This window comes from Pelecanus crispus, unplaced genomic scaffold, assembly GCF_030463565.1.
Source record: "Pelecanus crispus isolate bPelCri1 unplaced genomic scaffold, bPelCri1.pri SCAFFOLD_54, whole genome shotgun sequence".
Lineage (NCBI taxonomy): Eukaryota > Metazoa > Chordata > Aves > Pelecaniformes > Pelecanidae > Pelecanus > Pelecanus crispus.
In genome coordinates this window covers 520034-539488 of record NW_027461485.1, presented here as the reverse complement: position 1 = coordinate 539488, position 19455 = coordinate 520034, and the positions used below count along the sequence as shown (strand labels likewise).

At 53.0% G+C, this 19455-nt stretch overlaps 1 protein-coding gene across 1 annotated transcript in view; it reads left to right on the top strand.

The window, feature by feature from the left end:
• The window catches only part of LOC142597059 (maestro heat-like repeat-containing protein family member 2B), a 40288-nt gene extending 24179 nt beyond the window's left edge, over positions 1-16109 (top strand). Inside the window, exons 29-37 of the mRNA XM_075727494.1 lie at positions 356-552; positions 809-971; positions 1267-1460; positions 1872-2009; positions 7231-7340; positions 7789-8015; positions 9632-9761; positions 11879-11916; positions 15906-16109. Coding sequence (XP_075583609.1) covers positions 356-552; positions 809-971; positions 1267-1460; positions 1872-2009; positions 7231-7340; positions 7789-8015; positions 9632-9761; positions 11879-11916; positions 15906-16109 — 1401 coding nt within the window. The remainder of the gene's footprint in view (positions 1-355; positions 553-808; positions 972-1266; positions 1461-1871; positions 2010-7230; positions 7341-7788; positions 8016-9631; positions 9762-11878; positions 11917-15905) is intronic.
• Positions 16110-19455: the final 3346 nt, after the last annotated feature.

Here is a 19455-nt window from a genome sequence, read left to right as displayed (position 1 = left end):
GGCCCTGCAAGAGTGTGTTTGGTTTTGCTCTTGCATTGCTACAGACACATGGGGAGAGCTATTTAAGTGCTGGGTGTGAAATGTGTCCATGTCCTCTGTGTGCACACAGCGCACGCAGCTGCTCATACATCTGGGCCCAGGCACGTGCAGTGACTGAGGCTCTGCCTGTGAGCACATGCATCTGTGCGTGCGCGTGTGTGCATGCGTGTGCGCTATTGCCAAGAGCAGGCTCAGCTCCAGACATGAGCCAGGGTCAGACAGGGTGGAAGGAGTGAGGTTTCGAGCTAGATCTGGACTCTGTGTCGACGGAGCAGGCATTGCTCATGTGCTGAATGACTGTGTCTGGGCCCCGCAGGAGGGGATAAAGAAGGCACTGAGCCCTTCTTTCTCCTCTTCTTTCATTCAGGTGCCAAAAATCCTGAACACCCTTTACACCTACATGCAGCAGAGCACCCACAGGCCCTTCCTGCTCCATATGGTGTTTCTTCTCGCCCGCTTTCACCATGAGCCTGTGATCAGCAGTCTCCTGCAGAAAGGTCTGCCTATGGACAGGTATGTGCACTTCCCCACTGTAGTCAGAGACCCTGCAGCTTGCTTGTACTGGCGGGGGCGGGGGGGGGGGGGGGGGGGGGGGCAGTTGAGAAGCAGGTCTTTTTTTTCTGCCTGAACAGTCTTGAGTGTTGCAAGACTGCATGCTTGTGTCTGCTGTGAGTGGGGCATTGTAAGCCCCATTGCAGGTGAGGAGGTTTGAGGGCACTGCAGGACTGCGAGGATATGGGCTCAGGGGTGAACGTCTCTTCCCTTGCAGTGACATGGTGGAGCTGTGGAGGAGCCTGGGAAGAAGCATCCTTGGGATTCAGATCCTGAGGTGCTTAGTAGAGAAACTAAACAGAGCAGGAAACAACCACCTGGGGACTCACTCCTCTGCTTGTGAGCGGCACAGCCGTCAGACTGCTCTGGAGACTCTGTCGGTACGTTCAATGGCACACACGTTTCTGCAGCTTTGCATCTGCTTTCTAACTCATATCTTGGCACGAGGGAGTCAGGTGCCCTTTGCGGATGCCCGTGGAGACTCCCAGGGCACTGTGCTGGGCTGGCCTCAAGGAGTGTGGGGAGCCGGGACAGTTTTGTGCTCCTGAGCCACAAGGCTGTCACAGAAGTGACAATTGTGGACAGTAACCCCCCTGCCCCAGGCAGGCAGGGGAACCAGGCTGGTGGGAAAAGGCCTTGCCTGAACAGGTGGTTCTTGGTCATGTTTCTCTGCAGATCACCCGTGCCATCTCCGAGGTGGTGCTTGCCCTGAGGAGCACAGAGGAGCTCAGGCAACTGCTTCCCCACCTTCTTCCCAGCCTCATGAGGTGGGCCAGGGAAACGCTGGGTGAGGAGAGGCTGCTTTCCCCCATAAGCAGCTGGAGACAACTGTTCCTTGAGGGCCAGGTGCTTGAAGAGAAGCCGTGCAGGTAAGGAGCTGAAGGGGCAGATGGAGGGGCTGGCTTCAGTTCCCCTCACCAAGGCATGTGCCTTTGTGGAGCTGAGGGAGAGCTTCACCTGCCCCGCTTCCTAGATGTGGAAACCAGTAGTCATGGTTGGGTTTACTTCTGTTCCTTCATGGAGAAACTCCAGCTCCTAGGCAGGAGTATCTAGCATGGAGTCAGTCTAGGGGTATGGGTTTTCTTCTGCTTCAGTGGGTTTGGGGCATGACAAAAATGCCAGTGTTGTTAGCTGCAGTCTTGGAGGCTATGAAGCATCATTTCAGGGGTATTTAGCTCTGCTAAAGATAAGTCTTCCCCTAACCTGCTGTGATTTGAGATTTCTTTGGGTTTGTGGTGGTGGTGTTATTTTGATTTGTTGTGTTTTGTTTCTTCTGCCAGGATTTTCCTTTCAGCTATAGAGTTGGTGCTAGGCAAATGCATGGCGCAGAAATGGATGCGGCTGCTCATGAATTGGGCAGTGTGGGCTCGCCTGGAAGACCCCCTGGCTCACCCTGAGGGGCTGTGTCTCCTGAGCAGGTAAGAGCCCCAGGGATGCATCTGGCCACCTTCTGTGGAGCTGTGCGCAGGGAAATGGCTGCTGGGACCCTTCCAGTGTGCCTGGGAAGCTGTCCTGAGCAAAAGAATAGCGTCTGTGTCAGCGCAAGTGAATTCTGGAGACCCGGCCTGTGGCCTTCCTGGGCAACTGTGTGTCCCTCGCTTGTGTCCCCTGCACAGCGTCCTGCTCCATGCTGGGCTCATCTCCCCCTGTGTGGTGAGGAACCTCTTGCCATGGCTGGATTCCTCCTCAGTTAAGCTGCGGGTGAGTGCTACAGCTTTCTTTGCTGAGGTAAGGCAGGGGGTGGGGAAGGAAGGGTTCAGAGGGGTTTTGCCGAGATACTGCTGCTTGGGATGTCTAGCTCACCAGACTCACTAGCGCAAGCGGCAGAGGAGTGAGATTCTGCCATCCAGACAAACATCTGTCTTCCAACCCAGCTGAAAGAGGCAGAGCGCAAACTGAAAGCCATGAGAGAAATGGCAGAAGGAAGTCAACAGCTGGAGAAGGAACAGGAGAGACAAAGTTAGCGCTCCAGAGGAAAGAGGAGGAAAGCGAGTATTTGCGGAGGCCTCAGGCAGAAGTACACAGGGAACACAAAGAAACCCTGCAACTGTTTCGAGCCCAGCTGATTGAACTGAATGATCGGTACCAGAAGTTAAATGAACAACACCAGAAACTATTTCAGGAACTTGAACAGCTGGAAGGAGAAAGATCCAACCACATCATTTCCAGGCCATGCCAGGCTAACCTGGGAGCAGACAAGGAGTGCATCCTCGTGGAGGCTGTGAGAAAACAACCAGCAGAGCTTCGAGCATTCGTAGCTCAATAGAGCTATGATCCTTTTGATGGTCCCAATGAGCTGCCTGAACTAGTGCTTCCTCTAGTTGCTGGACAATATGTTTACATCTTTGGAGATGTGGATGGAGAGGGCTGGTATGTAGCAGAGCTGACCAATGGCACAAGAGGCGTTGTCCCCTCTAATCTTGTTGAAGAAGTTTCAGATGACGGATGACCTGATGACGCCAGAGTCTCTCCAGAGACAACTAATTGGTAGCAGGACACAGATGATGTCTGTCCTGTCTTCTCGTATCTTCTTGTTAAATCTTTTCTTAACAATCTCTCTGTGTCATCTCGCTCTCTATCCTGTGTGCATGCAAACTGAAAGGACTATGTGCCAGCTATTGGGGGGTTGGCATGGGTGGACTGGGTGCCAGCTACTGGAGTCAACCAGGGGGTGTAGGCACCCCTGGCTTGTGGTGCCAGCTACTGGCATGGGTCCCAGTGCAGCTCGTGGAGTGAGTAGGGGTTCTCAGTGCAGCTACAGGAGCGAGTGGGGGTCTTGACCACCAGGCTCTGTGGCAGGAACGGTGTACATCCTGTAAACCACCTACTGGGGGAGACCAGCATGAGTGAGGTGAGTGAGAGGCTCTGTGAGTGTCTCTATCTTCCCCAAACCTGGTGTGCATAGGGTGTGCGTGTGCATCCACCAGCAGACTTCAAGCTGGACCAGCTGGTGACTTGCAGGGCCTTGGGTCTAGGCTGAGGTATCAGGTGGGCAGAGGGTCTGTGCTAGCACCTGGGGAGATTGGCAAGTGTGGGGTGCCTGCAGGAGAAACGTGTGAGTGCTGCCTGTTTGCAGGGAGCACGAAGATGGACCAGTCGGCGAGTAGCGGACCCATGGGGTGGGTCAGAGGGCTGGGATCTGGGCAGAGGTACCAGTGGACAGAGGGGCTGTGCCAGTACGCAGGGGATCCATGAACATCTGTATGCTTGTGAACGTAGAGAGTGTCGTGTGTGCCTGCACTAGTGACCTCCTGTCTCTGCCAGCCCAAGAGGAGGAGGGGACGTGGCTGGCTGTGTTTTATGTGAGTCCTGCATGCGGGTGCTGTTGACGGCAGCACCTCATCTGCGGCAGTCTGTGTGACTGGCTGTATCAGTGTCCTCTGCGTGTGTGTGTTGGCGTGTGTGTGTGTGTGTTGGCGTGTGTGTGTGTGTGTTGGCGTGTGTGTGTGTTGGCGTGTGTGTGTTGGCGTGTGTGTGTGTGTTGGCGTGTGTGTGTGTTGGCGTGTGTGTGTGTTGGCGTGTGTGTGTGTGTGTTGGCGTGTGTCTGTCTGTCTGTCTGTCTCTCGGATGCGTGGTCAGCTTCGCTACTAGTTACCACCTGCAAGCAGAAAAGTGGCAGCTGAATCCCTCAGCCTGCACAAAGACTCCAGATCCCCAGGCTGGGCTCCAGCAGCCAGGCACGACTGTACTGGGTGGTACTGGTGTGTATTGGGCTCCAGTGGCATGGCAGGAGGGGTCCTGGGCTGGAGTGTCTGGAAGTGGTGGCCAGTCTTGACATCCCTTAACACTGTGGGTCTGTGGGGTGCATGGGGGGAGCTGAATCCCACTTCAGCCCAAAGGCTTCCAGCTGGGGAGGAGATGCCTGCATTGCTTCAGCTGAATTCCTGCCTGGCGCAGGGTCCAACCAACACCTCCCTGTCACTGCCTGTGTGTCCTTGTCGTTAGGGGTCAAGAATGTCAGTGTCCAGAGGGGAACATTTATACTTCTCATAGGCATCCATGCCCTGATAGGACAAACCACACTTTTGGAATCAGTGTCTCTCCACTCTTCAGAGAGGGACAATTGGTGATTATTTCAGTCAGCTAAAAAGTCCATTCCCCAAAGGTGACTCTGTTGCCTTTCAGGAGCTGTCAGCCCTAGAGCCCCTGGGACATCTCCAGGCAGCCCAGAAAGTGGCTGCTTTGGCTGGTCCTCTGCTGCTGAGCTGGGCCGGGCTCCTGGGATGGAGGGAACTCATAGCAAGTGGGCAGTGCTTGTGAGAGACAGCTCTGCCCAGGAGCAGCTCCCCTGCAAAGTGCAGCAGGGCTGAGGGCAGTGCCTGCAGGCAGTGAGGGGAGAGGAATGAGGCAGGGAGAGGTTGGTGGAAGGACAGCTGGGCTCTCAGTGTGGGAGAAATCTTCACAGGTCTTTACATGGTAGGACTCTGGCTGCAGGGCAGTGCACATGAGTATCCCGGAGGGCTCTCCAAAATCTGGTACATCCAAAGCATCTGTCAGAACAACCCTCACAGTTTATCCAGTTTGTAGGAAGACGTGCTGCTGAGCAAGGCTTCCCTGCTGCATCATCAGAGGGACAAGACATGACAGCTGCCTTCTGCCGGGTACGGCTGCAGGGGTGTGAAGCTGGGTGTACATCCAGGGGTGCCCAGGACTGTCCTTCCAAGCAGGGTCCCTGCACCCCAGGGGGCTGTGTGCTGGGGCAGGACTCTGCCACCTGCCAGGGTCAGCGCTCAGCCTGCCTGGGGAGCTCCTCCCAGTGCTGTGATGACAAGCTGTGGGTGGAAGGAGCAACCCGCAGCAGGGCAGGGTCCTTCTGCTGTCGAGAGAGTGCTGCATGGGCCAGGCCTGCTCACAGCTCCACATCACCCCCAGGACATTTCTGAGGGCAGTTTTGAAGAGGAAGATCAAGGTGGGGGTTACCTGAAAGGGCAGGTGTCTGTGCTTTGAGGATTCTCCTCTTGGTTGTCTGGGTGGGCAGTGGGAGATGGGAATTTGCACTCAGACCCCAGCTCTTGTTAGGACTTGTCTGAGCTGCTCCTTCACACCTGCACACACAGAGATGCCCCTGGGGAGTGCCTTGTTGCCAGGAGGTGTCTGAAGGGCAGAGCTGAGCACACAGCGGGTGGGATGGGGTCTGTGAACATAGCCAGGGCAGAGACATGGGGACAGAGAAACAGCAGGGACAGCTCCAGGCTGTAGAGACATGGGCAATAAGGTAGAGGGAAGTACCACCAGAAATGCCTTGGGAGAGGGGATTCGAGCACCTCCCTGCCATCCCCTGCAGTGCAGACACCTGCCCTGGAGCAACCCCCTCACCTCTCCCACCTAGCAGAGCCTCTGCCCTCACAGCCATGGGGTCTCAGGCTGAGTCACCTCCTTCGCATCCCGATCTCTGATGAGGAGAAACCCCCAAATGCCTGTATCTCTGTCCTTGCCCTGTCTCCCTCAGCAGGCGCATTGGGGCATTTCTGCATGTTTCCCCCCCTGTCCCTGCTGTGATTGTCCCCACCTAACCTGCGGTCTGTTGGCACTGCAGTGTGGGGGACTGGAATGAGCTGGCCCTCCTTTCAGGACACCCCATCTTTAGGACATTTGACTTCCCCTGGGAGTGCTGCTGGGCTGCAGGTTGCCCTCCAGAAGGGCACAGCTCTCCCATAGCATCTCTGTGTTATGTAGGAGGCCCACGGAGAAGACACCTCGGTGCTAAGGCCATGGAAATGCTGCCGGACAGCTGTAGGTGGGCAGCTGCAATGAGCCCCCTGTGTCCCCGGCTGGGAGGGGAGAGCCGAGATCATGCTCAGGTACAATGAGGTGGGCATGGAGAGTCTGGAGATCTGCACTTTGAAACCGGGTTCCTCTGCTCTCAGTAGTGTCCACTTTCTTTTCAGGGGAACATCTGAGTACAATCACCCTCCAGCTCAAAGAGGTGCCAGCACAGGGCAGCTGAGAACAGGACTGATGGACAGACTGGCTCATCTCACTCTACACTAAGGGAAAAACCCCTTTGCCTCTCAGGACCCACAAGGTTTCACTCGGAGTGCAGCAGAAATGCCAGGGATTTCTGCCTTAAAACACTCCTCAGGTGTGGTGGGGCAACAAGGACAAAATAAACAAATCAAAATCCCCAAAGCTCTGCTCTACGGTTGGGTGATTTGGGAGCGACAATGCTGAAAAACTTTTTGATATCACAAGTGGATTTGATCTGAGATCACCCCATGGCCCTATTTACCTTTTGGTGTAGGGCAGGACTGTCTCCTCCAAAGCCCACAGCAGAGCCCCCTGCTCCCAGAGACACCCTTAGTTGGCCCTAAACAAAGCTCATGAAAGGCACCTGCCAAAGGTGTTCCTGGAAATGGGAGAAGCAGATTAGGGGATTTCTTTGAGAAGCAGAGTAGGTTTTGCTCAGAGAAATCTCCCCTAACTTCTCAATGCCTTTTCTTCCATAGTCATCCACACCTAGAAGCAGCAAATGTCTAACGGCAGCTCCATCACTGAGTTCCTCCTCCTGGTGTTCGCAGACACACGGGAGCTGCAGCTCTTGCACTTCTGTCTCTTCCTGGGCATCTACCTGGCTACTCTCCTGGGCAACGGCCTCATCATCACTTCCATAGCCTGCAACCACTGCCTCCACACCCCCAGGTATTTCTTCCTCCTCAACCTCTCTCTCTTCAACCTGGGCTCCATCTCCACCACTGTCCCCAAGTCCATGGCCAATTCCCTCTGCAACACCAGGGTCATCCCCTTGGCATGTGCTGCCAGGTCTTTTCCTTTTTGATGTCAGCAGAACTGTGTCTTGTCACCATCATGGCCTATGACTGCTACATTGCCATCTGCAAACCCCTTCAACTACAGGACCCTCCTGGACAGCAGAACTTGTGCCAAAATGGCAGCAGCTGCCTGAGGCAGTGGTTTCCTCCACGCTCTGCTGCACACTGCTAATACATTTTCAATACCACTCTGCCGAGGCAATGCCATAAACCAGTTCTGCTGTGAACTTCCCCAGATGCTCAAGCTCTCCTGCTCCAACTCCTGCCTCAGGGGAGTTGGGCTTCTTATGGTTGGTGTCTTTGTGAGCTTGGGGTGTTTTCATTTTCATTCTTTTCTCCTGTGTGCAGATCTTCAGGGCCGTGCTGAGGATCCCCTCTGAGCAGGGACAGCACAAAGCCTTTTCCACGTGCCTTCCTCACCCGGCTGTAGTGTCCCTGTTTGTCAACACTGGCATGTTTGCCTACTTGAAGCCCCACTCCATCTCCTCACCATCGCTGGAGCCGGTGATGGCTGTTCTGTACTCAGTGGTACCTCCAACATTGAACCCCCACATCTACAGCTTGAGGAACAAAGAGCTCAAGGATGCCATTCGGAAAATGATTTCTTGGATGTTTTTCAGTAGTGATAAACTTCTCTCCTCACAAATGACTCCCAGGGTATCCCATTCCAGGCCTATGCTATGGTTTTTTTAGTTATCATGTTCATCATTAGGATTATCATCATCATTACTCTTCTTATTATCATTATCGTAGCTGCTATCATTATCATTTTGTGGTAATTTGTGGTTATTTTGTTCCTACACAAATGTTTAGACTCAGTTCACTTCTACTGAGGAATGGACCTGTTCTTTCTCACCTGGCGTCCATATAAATGTACATCTAACACTGGGTCAGAGGTGGCTCTCATATAGCATCTCTGTAATATAGGGTGACCTCCTCAGTGCACAAAGGTTGGGCTCATCTTCCAAAGCTGATGCCAAGAACAGGCATGAGCAACTGCTCCCCAAAAGGGCCTGTTTCTTCATTGATTAAGGAGCAAAGAGCTCAGTGTCACATTGTGACTTCTTAGACACCGAAGGCTGGATTTAAGACTAACCCGTCAATGTCTACTTACAATGGAGATGGTGAGCAGTCACCGACGTACATACCCAGGACATACCCATGCAGATGATGGCCTTGAGAAAGCAAACCTGGAGCTGCCTGGAGACCCCAGGGATCTCCATAGACAGCGTGTGCCTGGGGCAGGCAGTGACTAGAGACGCACAAAGTAAGAGATCACCCAAGGTGGAGTCGCTCAAAGCAGAAGTGCTAAACCCAGGCGACGGCAGGGAAACAAGGACTCTGGAGTCCCAGTGGAGGAAATGGGGACCCAGCAGGCACAAGGAAGGGAGAGGCAGGAGAGTCGTTCATGTCACCCTCAGACATAACTGAACATCTACTCTCCTTTCAAATGCATCATAGTCCCTTCAAGCACCTGCCACATCCACAGAGCCCCAGGGTGGGGCTTCACAGCAGTGATCCCCACCCAGCTCCCAAGGGCCAGTGGAGAGCACAAGGAGAGGGCCAGGCATGACCAGAAGATCGGAGTGGTCGGCGCTGCCTGTAGGCTGGGAGGCAGGGGCAGGGGAGGGCGAAGGGACTTCCTGAGGTTCCTCACATACCTCTTTATCTTTCAGAGTAACATGTTAGCAGTCTTACCCCCAAATCTAAACCTCCAAAACTGCTTCCATCTCCCTATTGCCGATGTTGGAAAACTGAAAAAAAAAAAAACCCAAACCCACAAAACAACTGAGTCAGGAAAGACCTTGCAGGTACCTGGTGAACTTACCTTCCCCTTGAAAAGTCCCCATCTCCAAATGTCCCCATTGTGAGCTAAAGCTGTGAGCTAGAGCTGTGAGCTAGAGCTGTGAGCAGCCCCATCCCACATAACACCCTCCAGGTGGAAGAATGACCCTGCCCTGCCAGGGCTTTCTCCTTCCACCCAGACCTTCTCCCTGCACCACCGTAGGGAGCTCCCAGGGCAGGCCAAGTGCTGACATGGCATGGGGCAGAGTCACCGTCCCGAGCACACAGCATCTCTGGAGCAGGAGGACATCACTCTGAATTGCAGCCCTGTGCAGACCCGAGTGCACATCCCAGCTGCACACCCTGCAACCATCCCTCGGAAAGGTAGCAGTGATGCCCTGTCCCTCTGACGGTGGCAGAAGAAAGTCCTGCTCTGGAGCGCCTCCTTCTCCTGCACCCCTGAGAAGCTGTGAGAGCTGTCCTGACAGATCCCATCAGCAGAAGATGTGGCAGCTTCGGAAGACCTCTCTGGGAACATCAGCCACACTGTCCTGCAGCCAGAGACTTACTATGTCAAGGACTGGGAAGATCATAAGGCCATCGAATCCACACAGTCCAGTAAAACGGTTGTCCCTTTCCTCCACCTGGCTGGACGCAGGCCCCCTCTAGTCCTGCTCATAGTATTCATTACTCACTTCTTGTAAATGCGAATCAAAAGTCCCTTTATTAAGATCAGAAGTAAAATCAACCCTTCTACTCTGTCTGGGGAACTGCCCACTGGAAACTGAAGCTGCAATTTACCTGGAAGAACCACCTTTTGTGACTCTTTTTCCTTGCAACTCATGCACCCATGCCTCTAGGGTCGAGGTAGATTTTCCCATCCCACTTCCTCATGTCCTCTCCATGGTCACGCAGGTAAAACCACAGGGTGGCCCGTGGTGTGTATCCACTATATCCTCTCTGTTGAGCAGAGGGACGCTTACTCCTAACAGCTGAGATACTGGTCCGTACAGGTGGGGAGTAGGACATACCCTCTTTGAGTTGCTGGAACACCGGACAGTTTTTCAGACAGTTCTTCCACAGCCGAGACACAGGCCTGTAGGGAGGAAGAGAGACTTTCTTCGCATTTCCAGAGTTGGCCAGTGTCCTGGTTTAGCCCCTGTCGGCAACCAAGCTCCACACAGCCGCTCGCTCACCCTCCCCTCCCCAGTGGGATGGGGGAGAGAACTGGAAGGGCAAAACTAAGAAAACTCAGGGGTTGAGATAAGAACAGATTAATAATTGAAATAATAATTATAATACAAATAGTAATACAAATTGTAATGAAAAGGAGAAAAACGAGAGAGAGAAAGAAAACCCAGGGAAAAAAAAAACCAAGTCACACAACCACTTACCACCCGCCAACAGACACCCAGCCAGTCCCCAAGCAGTGATCGCTGCTCCCCAGCCGACTCCCCACAGCTTATATACTGAGCATGACATCACATGGTATGGACTATCCCTTTGGGCAGTTTGGGTCAGCTCTCCTCGCTCTGCCCCCTCCCAGTTTTTTTGTGCACCTGGCAGAGCATGGGAAGCTGGAAAAGTCCTTGACTAGTGCAAGCACTATGTAGCAACAACTAAAACATCAGTGTGTTACCAACATTATTCTAATGCTAAATCCAAACCACAGCACTATCCCAACTACTAGGAAGAAAATTAACTTTATCCCGGCCCCCCCACCCCGCTCCCCCCCTCCCCCAGTTCTCCTCAGGCTGCTCGGCCTCTGCCCCCTCCGGCCCCGCCCCAGGCTGCCTGGGACTGACAGGCCGCCTCCGGCTCCGCTCATTGGCTCAGCTGTGGCCAATGGCGTGGCTGTTGCCAGGCGGGCACAGGCAGCCCGCGCCTCTCCTCCCAGGGCTGCCCTGCGCCCGCTGCCCCCCAGCCCGCAGCGGCTCCTCAGCCCGCCGGGACACTGGGCCTGCGGAGAGACGGCCTGCGAGAAGGGCCATGGCCCTGGGGCTGTTCTCTCAGCAGCGCAAGGGCTGTGCACAGCCCTGCCCTCCCTCAGGGCTCTGCTGGGGGCTGGGCCTGCCCGCGGAGGGAGGGGAGGGGAGGGGAGGGGAGGGAGCTGCCAGGAGGGAGCTGCCTGGAATTGCTCTGGATTGGCAAGTCTTTCCCAAAAATGCAGGTCTGTCTGTGCTGCCAGCCACAGCCCTGGGCAGGAGGAGCTGTGTGACAGGAGCCGCTGGCATGGGCCAGGCCGGCAGCAGGCAGGAGACAGGGCTCTGCCCCTGGTGCCAGCGCCTGTGCTGAGCCCAGCACCCAGGGCCTTCCTCAGGCATCGCCTTCCCCCGGGCAGTGAGGAGGAGGGACGCCCTGTCCTGGTGTGGCCCAGGGCATCTTCCTGTGGCCAGGAGGAAGGACAGAGCCCCGTCTGTCTTCCCGCGGGCGCTGACCGCTGTCCTTCGCTTCTGTCCCTGGTGCTCCCCAGTACTGGCCAAGCAAATACCAGGGCACCAGGGGCTCCTGGGGCTCAGATCAGCTTTGCGGCTGCCCCTTTGCTTCTGCAGATGCAGTTGTTTGCTACCCCCTTCAGTGGTCAGAACTTTTTCTCTTCATGGCACATGGACTGGACAGAAGCCAGTTCCCTGTTAGTCTGGGGGAACTTCAGGGAAACGAGGAAGTCAAAGCATGCACACAGGTGTGAGGACAGCGAAAAGGAGCTGTGTCAAGGTTTTTTCCTGCTGTTTCAGATCTGAACTCAGACATCTGTGCACATCCCAGCACCAAGGTCAGTTTTTTTTTCTTCCAAGCTCCACAGCTTTTCACCAGCAAAAGTGAGCTGGCTTTCGGGATAACTCAGCTCCTTTCTTGTTTAATTGTGTGCCCACACTTTCCCTTTTTCCAGCAATTTCTTTCTTCCCCCTTGACCCTCGCCCAGTTCCATCCTCTTTCAAAGCTAATTATGATTTGATTTTCTGGACAGATCATCGAGTAGGTAGACAGAGGCTCTAAGTCTAGGCTGACTGTATAGCTGTAGGCTGAGCTATTCTACCTCTACCTATTCTACTTCCGAAGGCTGGATAGATATGGGCTATGGATAGAGTTACTGTTTGCCAGTTATCGTTTCTTTTGGGGTCCTGTGACAGTAATGGTAAGGCTGCCAGCCTGCAGCTCTGCAGCAGTTAAAATTATCACTGAAAGTGTTTTGATGACGGATGCTGTTCTGTGCATTTCATTTTCAATAATTGTTTCACTGAGCTGGAATTTTTTCTGTGCAATTAGGTGACAGGGATCTTCTTGCAGTGGGCTTCTGTTTCTGGAGCACGTCCTGACAGCCTTTGTCATGCAGAGCTTTCCTATCTGCTCCCGAGAGGAGTGATGGCCATGACATGGAATGACTCCTGTGTGTAATGGCTCTACCAGTAGGCTTGGATTTAGTGCATCCCCATGGACAAACATATGCAGCAGGTGCTCCATCCAAGAATGTTGATGTGCTGACACTCTAGAGTGAATTTGGAGGTGTTTCCTCCTCCTTGTCCTCTTCCTCTTCCCTGTTCTTCCTCCTCCTTTTCCTTCTACTCCTGCTCCTCCTCTGGTTCTTCATCATAGTCGTCGTCATCCTCCTCCTGTTCTTCCTCCTCCTGTTATTGTTATTCATCTTGTTCTTCCTCCTCTTCCTCCCATTCTTCCTCCTCCTCCCTCCTCCTCCTTCTCTTCCTTCTCCTCCTCCTCTTCCTCTTCTTGCTGTTCTTCCTCCTCCTCTTGTTCTTCCTATGACTCCTGTTCTTCATCCTTCTTTTCGTCCTCCACCTCTTCTTCCTCTTCTTCTTCCTCCTTCTCCTTCTCTTTCTCCTCCTTCTCCTCATATGCCTCTGCATGTTTATCCTCTGCATGTTCATTGGCTTCCTGTTCTTCTTGTTCTTCATAGTCCTTCTCCTTATACCCCTCCTTCTCCTCCTCCTCCAACTCATCCTCCTCCTATTCCCTTCTGCTTTTCTTCCTCCACTTCCTCTTATTCTGTTGTTCTTTCTCTCCTGTTCTTTATCCTCCTCCTGCTGTTCCTTCTGTTCTTTTTCCACCTTCTCCTTGTTGTCTACTTCCTCGTCTTCCTTCTCCTTCCTCCTCCTCTTCATCTTCTCCTACCTCATATTCATCTTTTTGTTTCTCCTCCTCATCATCCTGTTCTTTTTCCTGTTCTTCCTTCTCCTTCTCCTCCTACTCAACTTAATTTTATTCCTCTTATTCCTCCTCTTCCTGTTCTTCTTTCTCTTCCCCCTCATCCTCCTGTTGCCATCCTCCTTTTTTTCTTCTCCTTTTTCTCATCCTCCTCTTCCTCTTCTTATGCCTGTACCTTTTCCTATTACTTCTCCTCCTGTTCCTCCTCCACCTCCTCTTCTTCCTCCTCTTGCTCATTTCTCATCTTTCTCCTCCTCATTGTTCCTTTTCATCCTTGTCCTATCTTTTCATCCTCCTTATCCTCATCTTCCTTCTTGTGTTCCTCCTTCTTCTTCTCCTCCTCCTTCACCCTTTCCTCCAATTTCTCCTCATCCATCTCCTCCCATCCCTGGAGGTATCTAAAAGCCATGTAGAGGTGGCGCTTAGGGAACTGCTTAAGTGGTGCCTTGGCAGTGCTAGGTTAACAGTTGCACTCAATGATCCTAAGGGTCTTTGCCCACCTAAATGATTCTGATTCCATGATTCTATGCAAAACAAAGCTTACAGAGGGTGGAAACAAGGCCAGGTGTCCTGGGAGAAAGATGGAAACATTGTCCGAGCATCCAAGGACCAAGTCAGGAAAGCCAAAGCCCAAATGGAATTGAATCTGGGCAGGGATGTCAAAGATAGCCAGGAGAGCTTCTTAAGTACGCAGGAGACAAAAAGCAGCCGAGGGAAATTGTGGGCCCCTTGCTCAACGAGACAGGGGACCTGGTTCCACAGACGTGCAAAAAGCGGAGGTACTGAATGCAGCCTTTGCCTCAGCCTTTACTAGCAAGAGCAGCCTTCAGGAGTGCCAGGTCCCAGAGAGTAGGTGGAAAGGCTGGAGCAAGGAAGAGGTACACTTGGTGGAAGAGGATCAGGTCAGAGAATACTTGTGAAACAAGGGATATGCAGTTCTGAATGTCTCTCTCAAGACTGTGTACTCTTCCATATGTTTTTATTATGTTGACTTAATATACCGTCATTTGTCTTCAGCCTCAATTGTCTGTTTTGTCTCTCTAAAGTGTTTAGTTACAGACAAGTTCATCCTGTGATTTCTATTTTTAATATTAAATGCTACCAAACGGTGATGGGCTTCTTATTCACTGGTCCTGAATCAGGAGGTGAGTGGGGAACCTGTATTAAATACATTTCATCTGAATAATCTGCCTGGTTGATACAAGCTGTGTGGTTCAGAGATGTCTAAAGTTTGATCTTTGTTTTTTTAGAGATAAAAAGCACTTGCCCCACTGTAAATACATATAGTATGTAAAATGTATATAGTATATAAATACAGCAAAGTTACAATGGATTTTTACCTAAGTTTTACTAGTTATTTAACAAGCAGTATGTGATGTGAATGGAAAGCTTTCAGCATGTGTTTGATACTCACAAAATCAGCTCTTCCTTTCAGTGGTAGGTGAGAAGATGCTGTCAGTGTGACCCAGAGAAGATAAGTAACTGGGGACTTCAGCTGCCTAGGCAAGAACACAGACGGCTTTCTCCTTTGAAGTTAAAAGCTTCCGAAACCAGGCAGCAGGTTGGAAGCTCAGCAGTAGCTTTTTACTGTGTGTGACACCATAAAAAAAAAGGAGCAAGGTTAATGTTTTACTAAATAGTGCAAGGAGTATTTTGGTACATGCAGAACACCCTAAAGCCAAAGGGTAAGTGTCCCCTGCCTAATGTTCCTATGGCAACAGTTATGTGAAGTGACATAAAGTAGCATGACCAAGAAACCACATAGCTTTCCTGTATCTGGCTTTTTTTAGCTCTTCTGCCCTTTGGCTCCAAGATTTGGTGTCTTGTGTCTTGTCTGATGAGTAACCCTGGCCTAAAAGTATCAAAGGAGTTTAAATGTTGACTGCTGTACCTCGATTAAGAGCTCCAGAAGCAACAACTGCCCGAACTAGCTACTAAGCAGTAAATGGAGGGAGGGCAGTTCATGACAGCTTCAGATTAGAGCTGTGGAGAAGCAGACTGGGCAACTGCAGCAGCATCAGCTATTTCTAATTGGAGGAGTTCTAATTAATCTACTTGAGGAGCAGAGATCCAATTTCCTCCCCCCCTGCCCCCTTTCCATTTCACTGAAACTCATGGAAGTGGACTGATGAAATACCTCCTTAATTTAGGGTGACTCTCGAGGGAAACCAGCTCTTAATGGAATAAAACTCACAGTTGTAGCATACTTGACTGAAACAATCTATTTTGCAGTTAAAGGTTTTTCTCTCTGAAAATTTAAACCTGATAATTTAAATTAGTATGCCTAAAGGTAGGGAAAAGAGGCCTTTTACTTACAAGAGCAGTTATAACACATGCTGTAAAACTGAATCTTAATCTCTAAAAAAAAATCAACAGGTGCCTCCCATCTGTTGTTGGTAAATGAGGAGCTATACAATAGTATAGTTTCACACTTTATTTTTTGGGAAAATCTCCAGGTTTAAGCCACAGGTCTTAATGACAAATGACAACATTAATATTGCAGTGGATTTACATAGAACATCACATTTTTAACGATGATTGATGCAGAGTATTTGTGGCGCCTGTGTTTAATGCCTGGTGTTCCACATCCTTTCCTCTCAGAGCTGTGATCAGAATCTTCATGCGGAGGAGAGCTGTTTGCCTCGTGACCTCGTGAAGAAAATCAAGAGCAGAAAGGAAGAAGTGGGCCTGATGGCAAACCCAATGTCAAGAACCTGCTCCCATGGGCCAGAGGTCAGTCTTGGTCTTGCTGTCAGTGAAGCGAAGCTGTGTGACGGGGCGGTGATGCTGGTGCTGGGGCGGTGATGGAGGCCTCCGTCCTGCCAGCGTTGGTGCAAATCAGCGTGGTTTCTCCCATGCGCGCCCACCACCCGGAGCGATGTCCCCTCTCCCCACCCTCTCGGTGGCCATCCCCAGCCCAGCTCAGGCATCTGTGGGGTGGGAAGGGGCTGCGTTAGCCCCCGTGCCCCACCTCCCACTGAGCAAATGACCGCAGGCAGAGAGAGGCGCTGCAAAGCGAACAGCCAACACTTTTAATAAAATAAGGAAGAAGCAGGGATGTGGGAGAGGGCTGGGGCTGGGGCTGGAGTGGGTGGGTGCAGGTCTCTGCCTCCAGATCTCCCCCTGCGCGTGGGTGCTATGGGGGACGGTGCTGGACCGGTGGCTATGGGTAGCCATTGCTGTCGGCTATCTCCATGTTGATCTCCCTCTGCACAAAAACTGCAGCTGGCCCAGTGACATGTGCAGGGCCGCCCGCTGCTGCTGCTCCTGGGCCAGCTTCTTCCTGTGCTTGCGCTCGGGCCGCTGCTCAGGTGAGATGGGCACCGACTCCTCCTGCTCCTCCAGTAGGGTGGGCGCAGCTGCGAGGCCCCCGAGGGCCAGCATGGGGTGGTCGGGGGTGCGTGGCAGCTGCGGTGGCATGCGCAGGTGCTGGGGCAGCCCCTCGCGTGGGGTTTGGCCCCCCGTGGGCGACAGGCGCAGCCAGCTCAGCTGCCTGGGTTTAGCGGCAGCCCCGGTGCGTGCCTTGCTGCTCAATGCCGCCTCCGGTGCCATCTCCTTCCTGCCATGAGGTGGGGGCTTGGAGTCAGCCGTCCCTGAGCTGGGTCTTGGCGCTACGGGCAGGGTCTTGGGGCTACGGGCAGGGTCTTGGGGAGTCTGGGGGGCACACTGGGGCCGGGCTGGGGCTCCGGGTCGGGCGGTTGGTTCAACATACTTTGTAAGCGTGGAAGAGAACTGGATGTGGACAAGCAAACGTTTCAGGCAACTGCAAAGTAGAGGTGGGGGCAGTCTGTAGTATTTCTGTCAGGATCAAGAGCTAAAGGATGTTTCCATTCAAAGAGCCAAGTCTGTTGGGAGCTCCAGTCTCCAAAACTCTAAACCCTGTGTGTTAAACAGTGCTCAGCCCTGATGTTTCTTTCTGCTACTCTCCAACACGGTTTCTCTGGGCTTTTTGTTTGCTTGGGTTTTAGTCTCTGGTAGGTGTCCAAGCTTAGTTCCATCAAAGCACTTGCAAGCCTGCCACTTGCTGGGGGCCAAGGCGAAGGAAGAAGCCTCGTGCTTGTATCAAGCCCAACGCAAAATTAAAGCACTGAGAAGTTTCTCGAGTCAGCCCTGAGCCAGAGTGCAGGTATCTAAGCTGCAATGAGATGGAAGAGCCTGGAAAATATTTCATCAACAGGAGGCAATGGAAGAGGGTAGGGTGTATATGGCACCTGGGATTACGTGGTAGTAGGCTCAGTTTTGTTAGTGGATCAGTATTGTACTTGCACGTTGACTAAGCCCCAGGTCAGAGCAGAAATTCTTGTTACTAATCGCAGGTGCCAGAGCACTTGTTCTGCTCTCTCCTCCCCAGTTCATTAATTTAATCTTTTGTGTATATGCAGGGCCTTGATAATGCTACTGTGTGGGCACCATGTATGTGAGTGGCAGATTTTCTGTGTATTTGTGACTGATGTTTCTTGTTTCTTTTAAACAGGAACATCTTGATATGTACTCCCCAGGAACTAAGGAAATGCAACAAACTGATGAAGAAAGAGGTGCCAATGAAGGAGGGAGTGTAGGTTAGTTCTGGTGTTACATGTTCTTGCCTATGTTCTATCTAGCCTTGGCTTAAACAATTGAAGCAAGCTGAACTTACTGGGTATTTTTCATCCCTACACAACTCGGTATTGCTACAGACATTACCAGCCATAGTCATGGACTCTGAGCCTGTACTGTAGCAAGGTCAAAGCAGGTGTTAAAAAAATTTTTAAAAATTGTGCTTTTCCAAGATGCTTACAAGATTGAAAAGAAGAGATGTCTGTGGGCAGGTGGGAATATCCAGAAATGGGCAGTGTCACCTGGAATGAGGAAGAGTGATGTGGGTCCAGCTGTAGCGTGCCAGTTTTCATGGCCTTGAGCAGCAGAGCAAGGATTTTGAGGCAGCAAGGCCGTCTGCCAGGGTGTGTGAACAGCTCTTCGCGAGCATGGGGATGGCGATGGGAGATGGCGATGGGCACAGGGCCGCCCAAAGCCACTGCTCCTGGCCAGCTTCTTCCTGCGCTCGCGCTCAGGCCGCTGCTGGGGTGTGATGGACACCGACTCCTCCTGCTCCTCCAGTGGGGTGGGCGCAGCCATGAGGCCCCTGAGGGCCAGCACGGGGTGGGCGGGGGTGTGTGGCAGCCACGGCAGCATGTGCAGGTGCTGGGGCAGCCCCTCGCGTGGGGTTTGGCCCACCGTGGGCGACAGGCGCAGCCAGCTTGGCTGCTTGGGTTTGGCAGAAGCCCCAGTGTGTGCCTTGCTGCTCGATGCTGCCTCCAGTGCTGTCTCCTTCCTGCCTGAGGCAGGGGCTTGGAGTCAGCCACGCTGCATCTCGGGGCCGCGGGCAGGGTCTTGGGGAGTCTGGGGGTCACGCTGGGGCCGGGCTGTGGCTCCAGGTCGGGCAGTTGGTGTCCCAGCCCCACCACCTTCACTCTTTGCCCCAGCGGGTGGAAACTCTGGATGGAGCTCAGCAAGTGCCCTCAGGTCGTTGCGGGGTGTCCTCAGCCCTGTGGTGTGGATGCTGTTCCTAGGGACGCTGTTTCCTGCCTGCGGTGGGGATGCTGGCAGTGGGGCTGTCAGCGGCAGGAAGGGGCAGAGATGGCGGTAGCAGGGGTGTTGGTACCAGGCCGCGGTGGGGATGCTGTTTCGGGGCGGTGGTTCCTTTTAGCAGCCGCACAGTTCAGTAGACTGGGCTGGGGGAGGGTCCCTGGGCTGGGCGCGGGGCCGGAGCCCCAGGCCCATGGTTTAAGGACTCCATGCTGCAGGGTTTTGGTGGACTGGCTGCATTAAACCTGTCCCCTCCTGCTGCACAAAGGACCTTTACCCCTGGCATCGCCCCGGGTTCTAGGTTGCTTGGCGGGGACGTTGTTGGATTTGGATGCTCTCCGCTTGCTGCTTCCTGCCTGCTGCCCGCTGCCGCCTGCTGCATCGCCGTCCCCGTCCATCTTCCTCTGCAAGAGAGTATTTGAGTGTTTGGCCACCCGGCACACCACCACCATCTTCTTTTTCTTTGGTGGGATGGTGTCCCGTGGGGCACTCACTCTTGCATGTTGCGTCTTGCAGGTGCTGGCTGGCACGGAGCGCTTGGCCTTCTTGCCGCCCGCCTCTCCTGAGCTGGCCACCATTTGGCAGG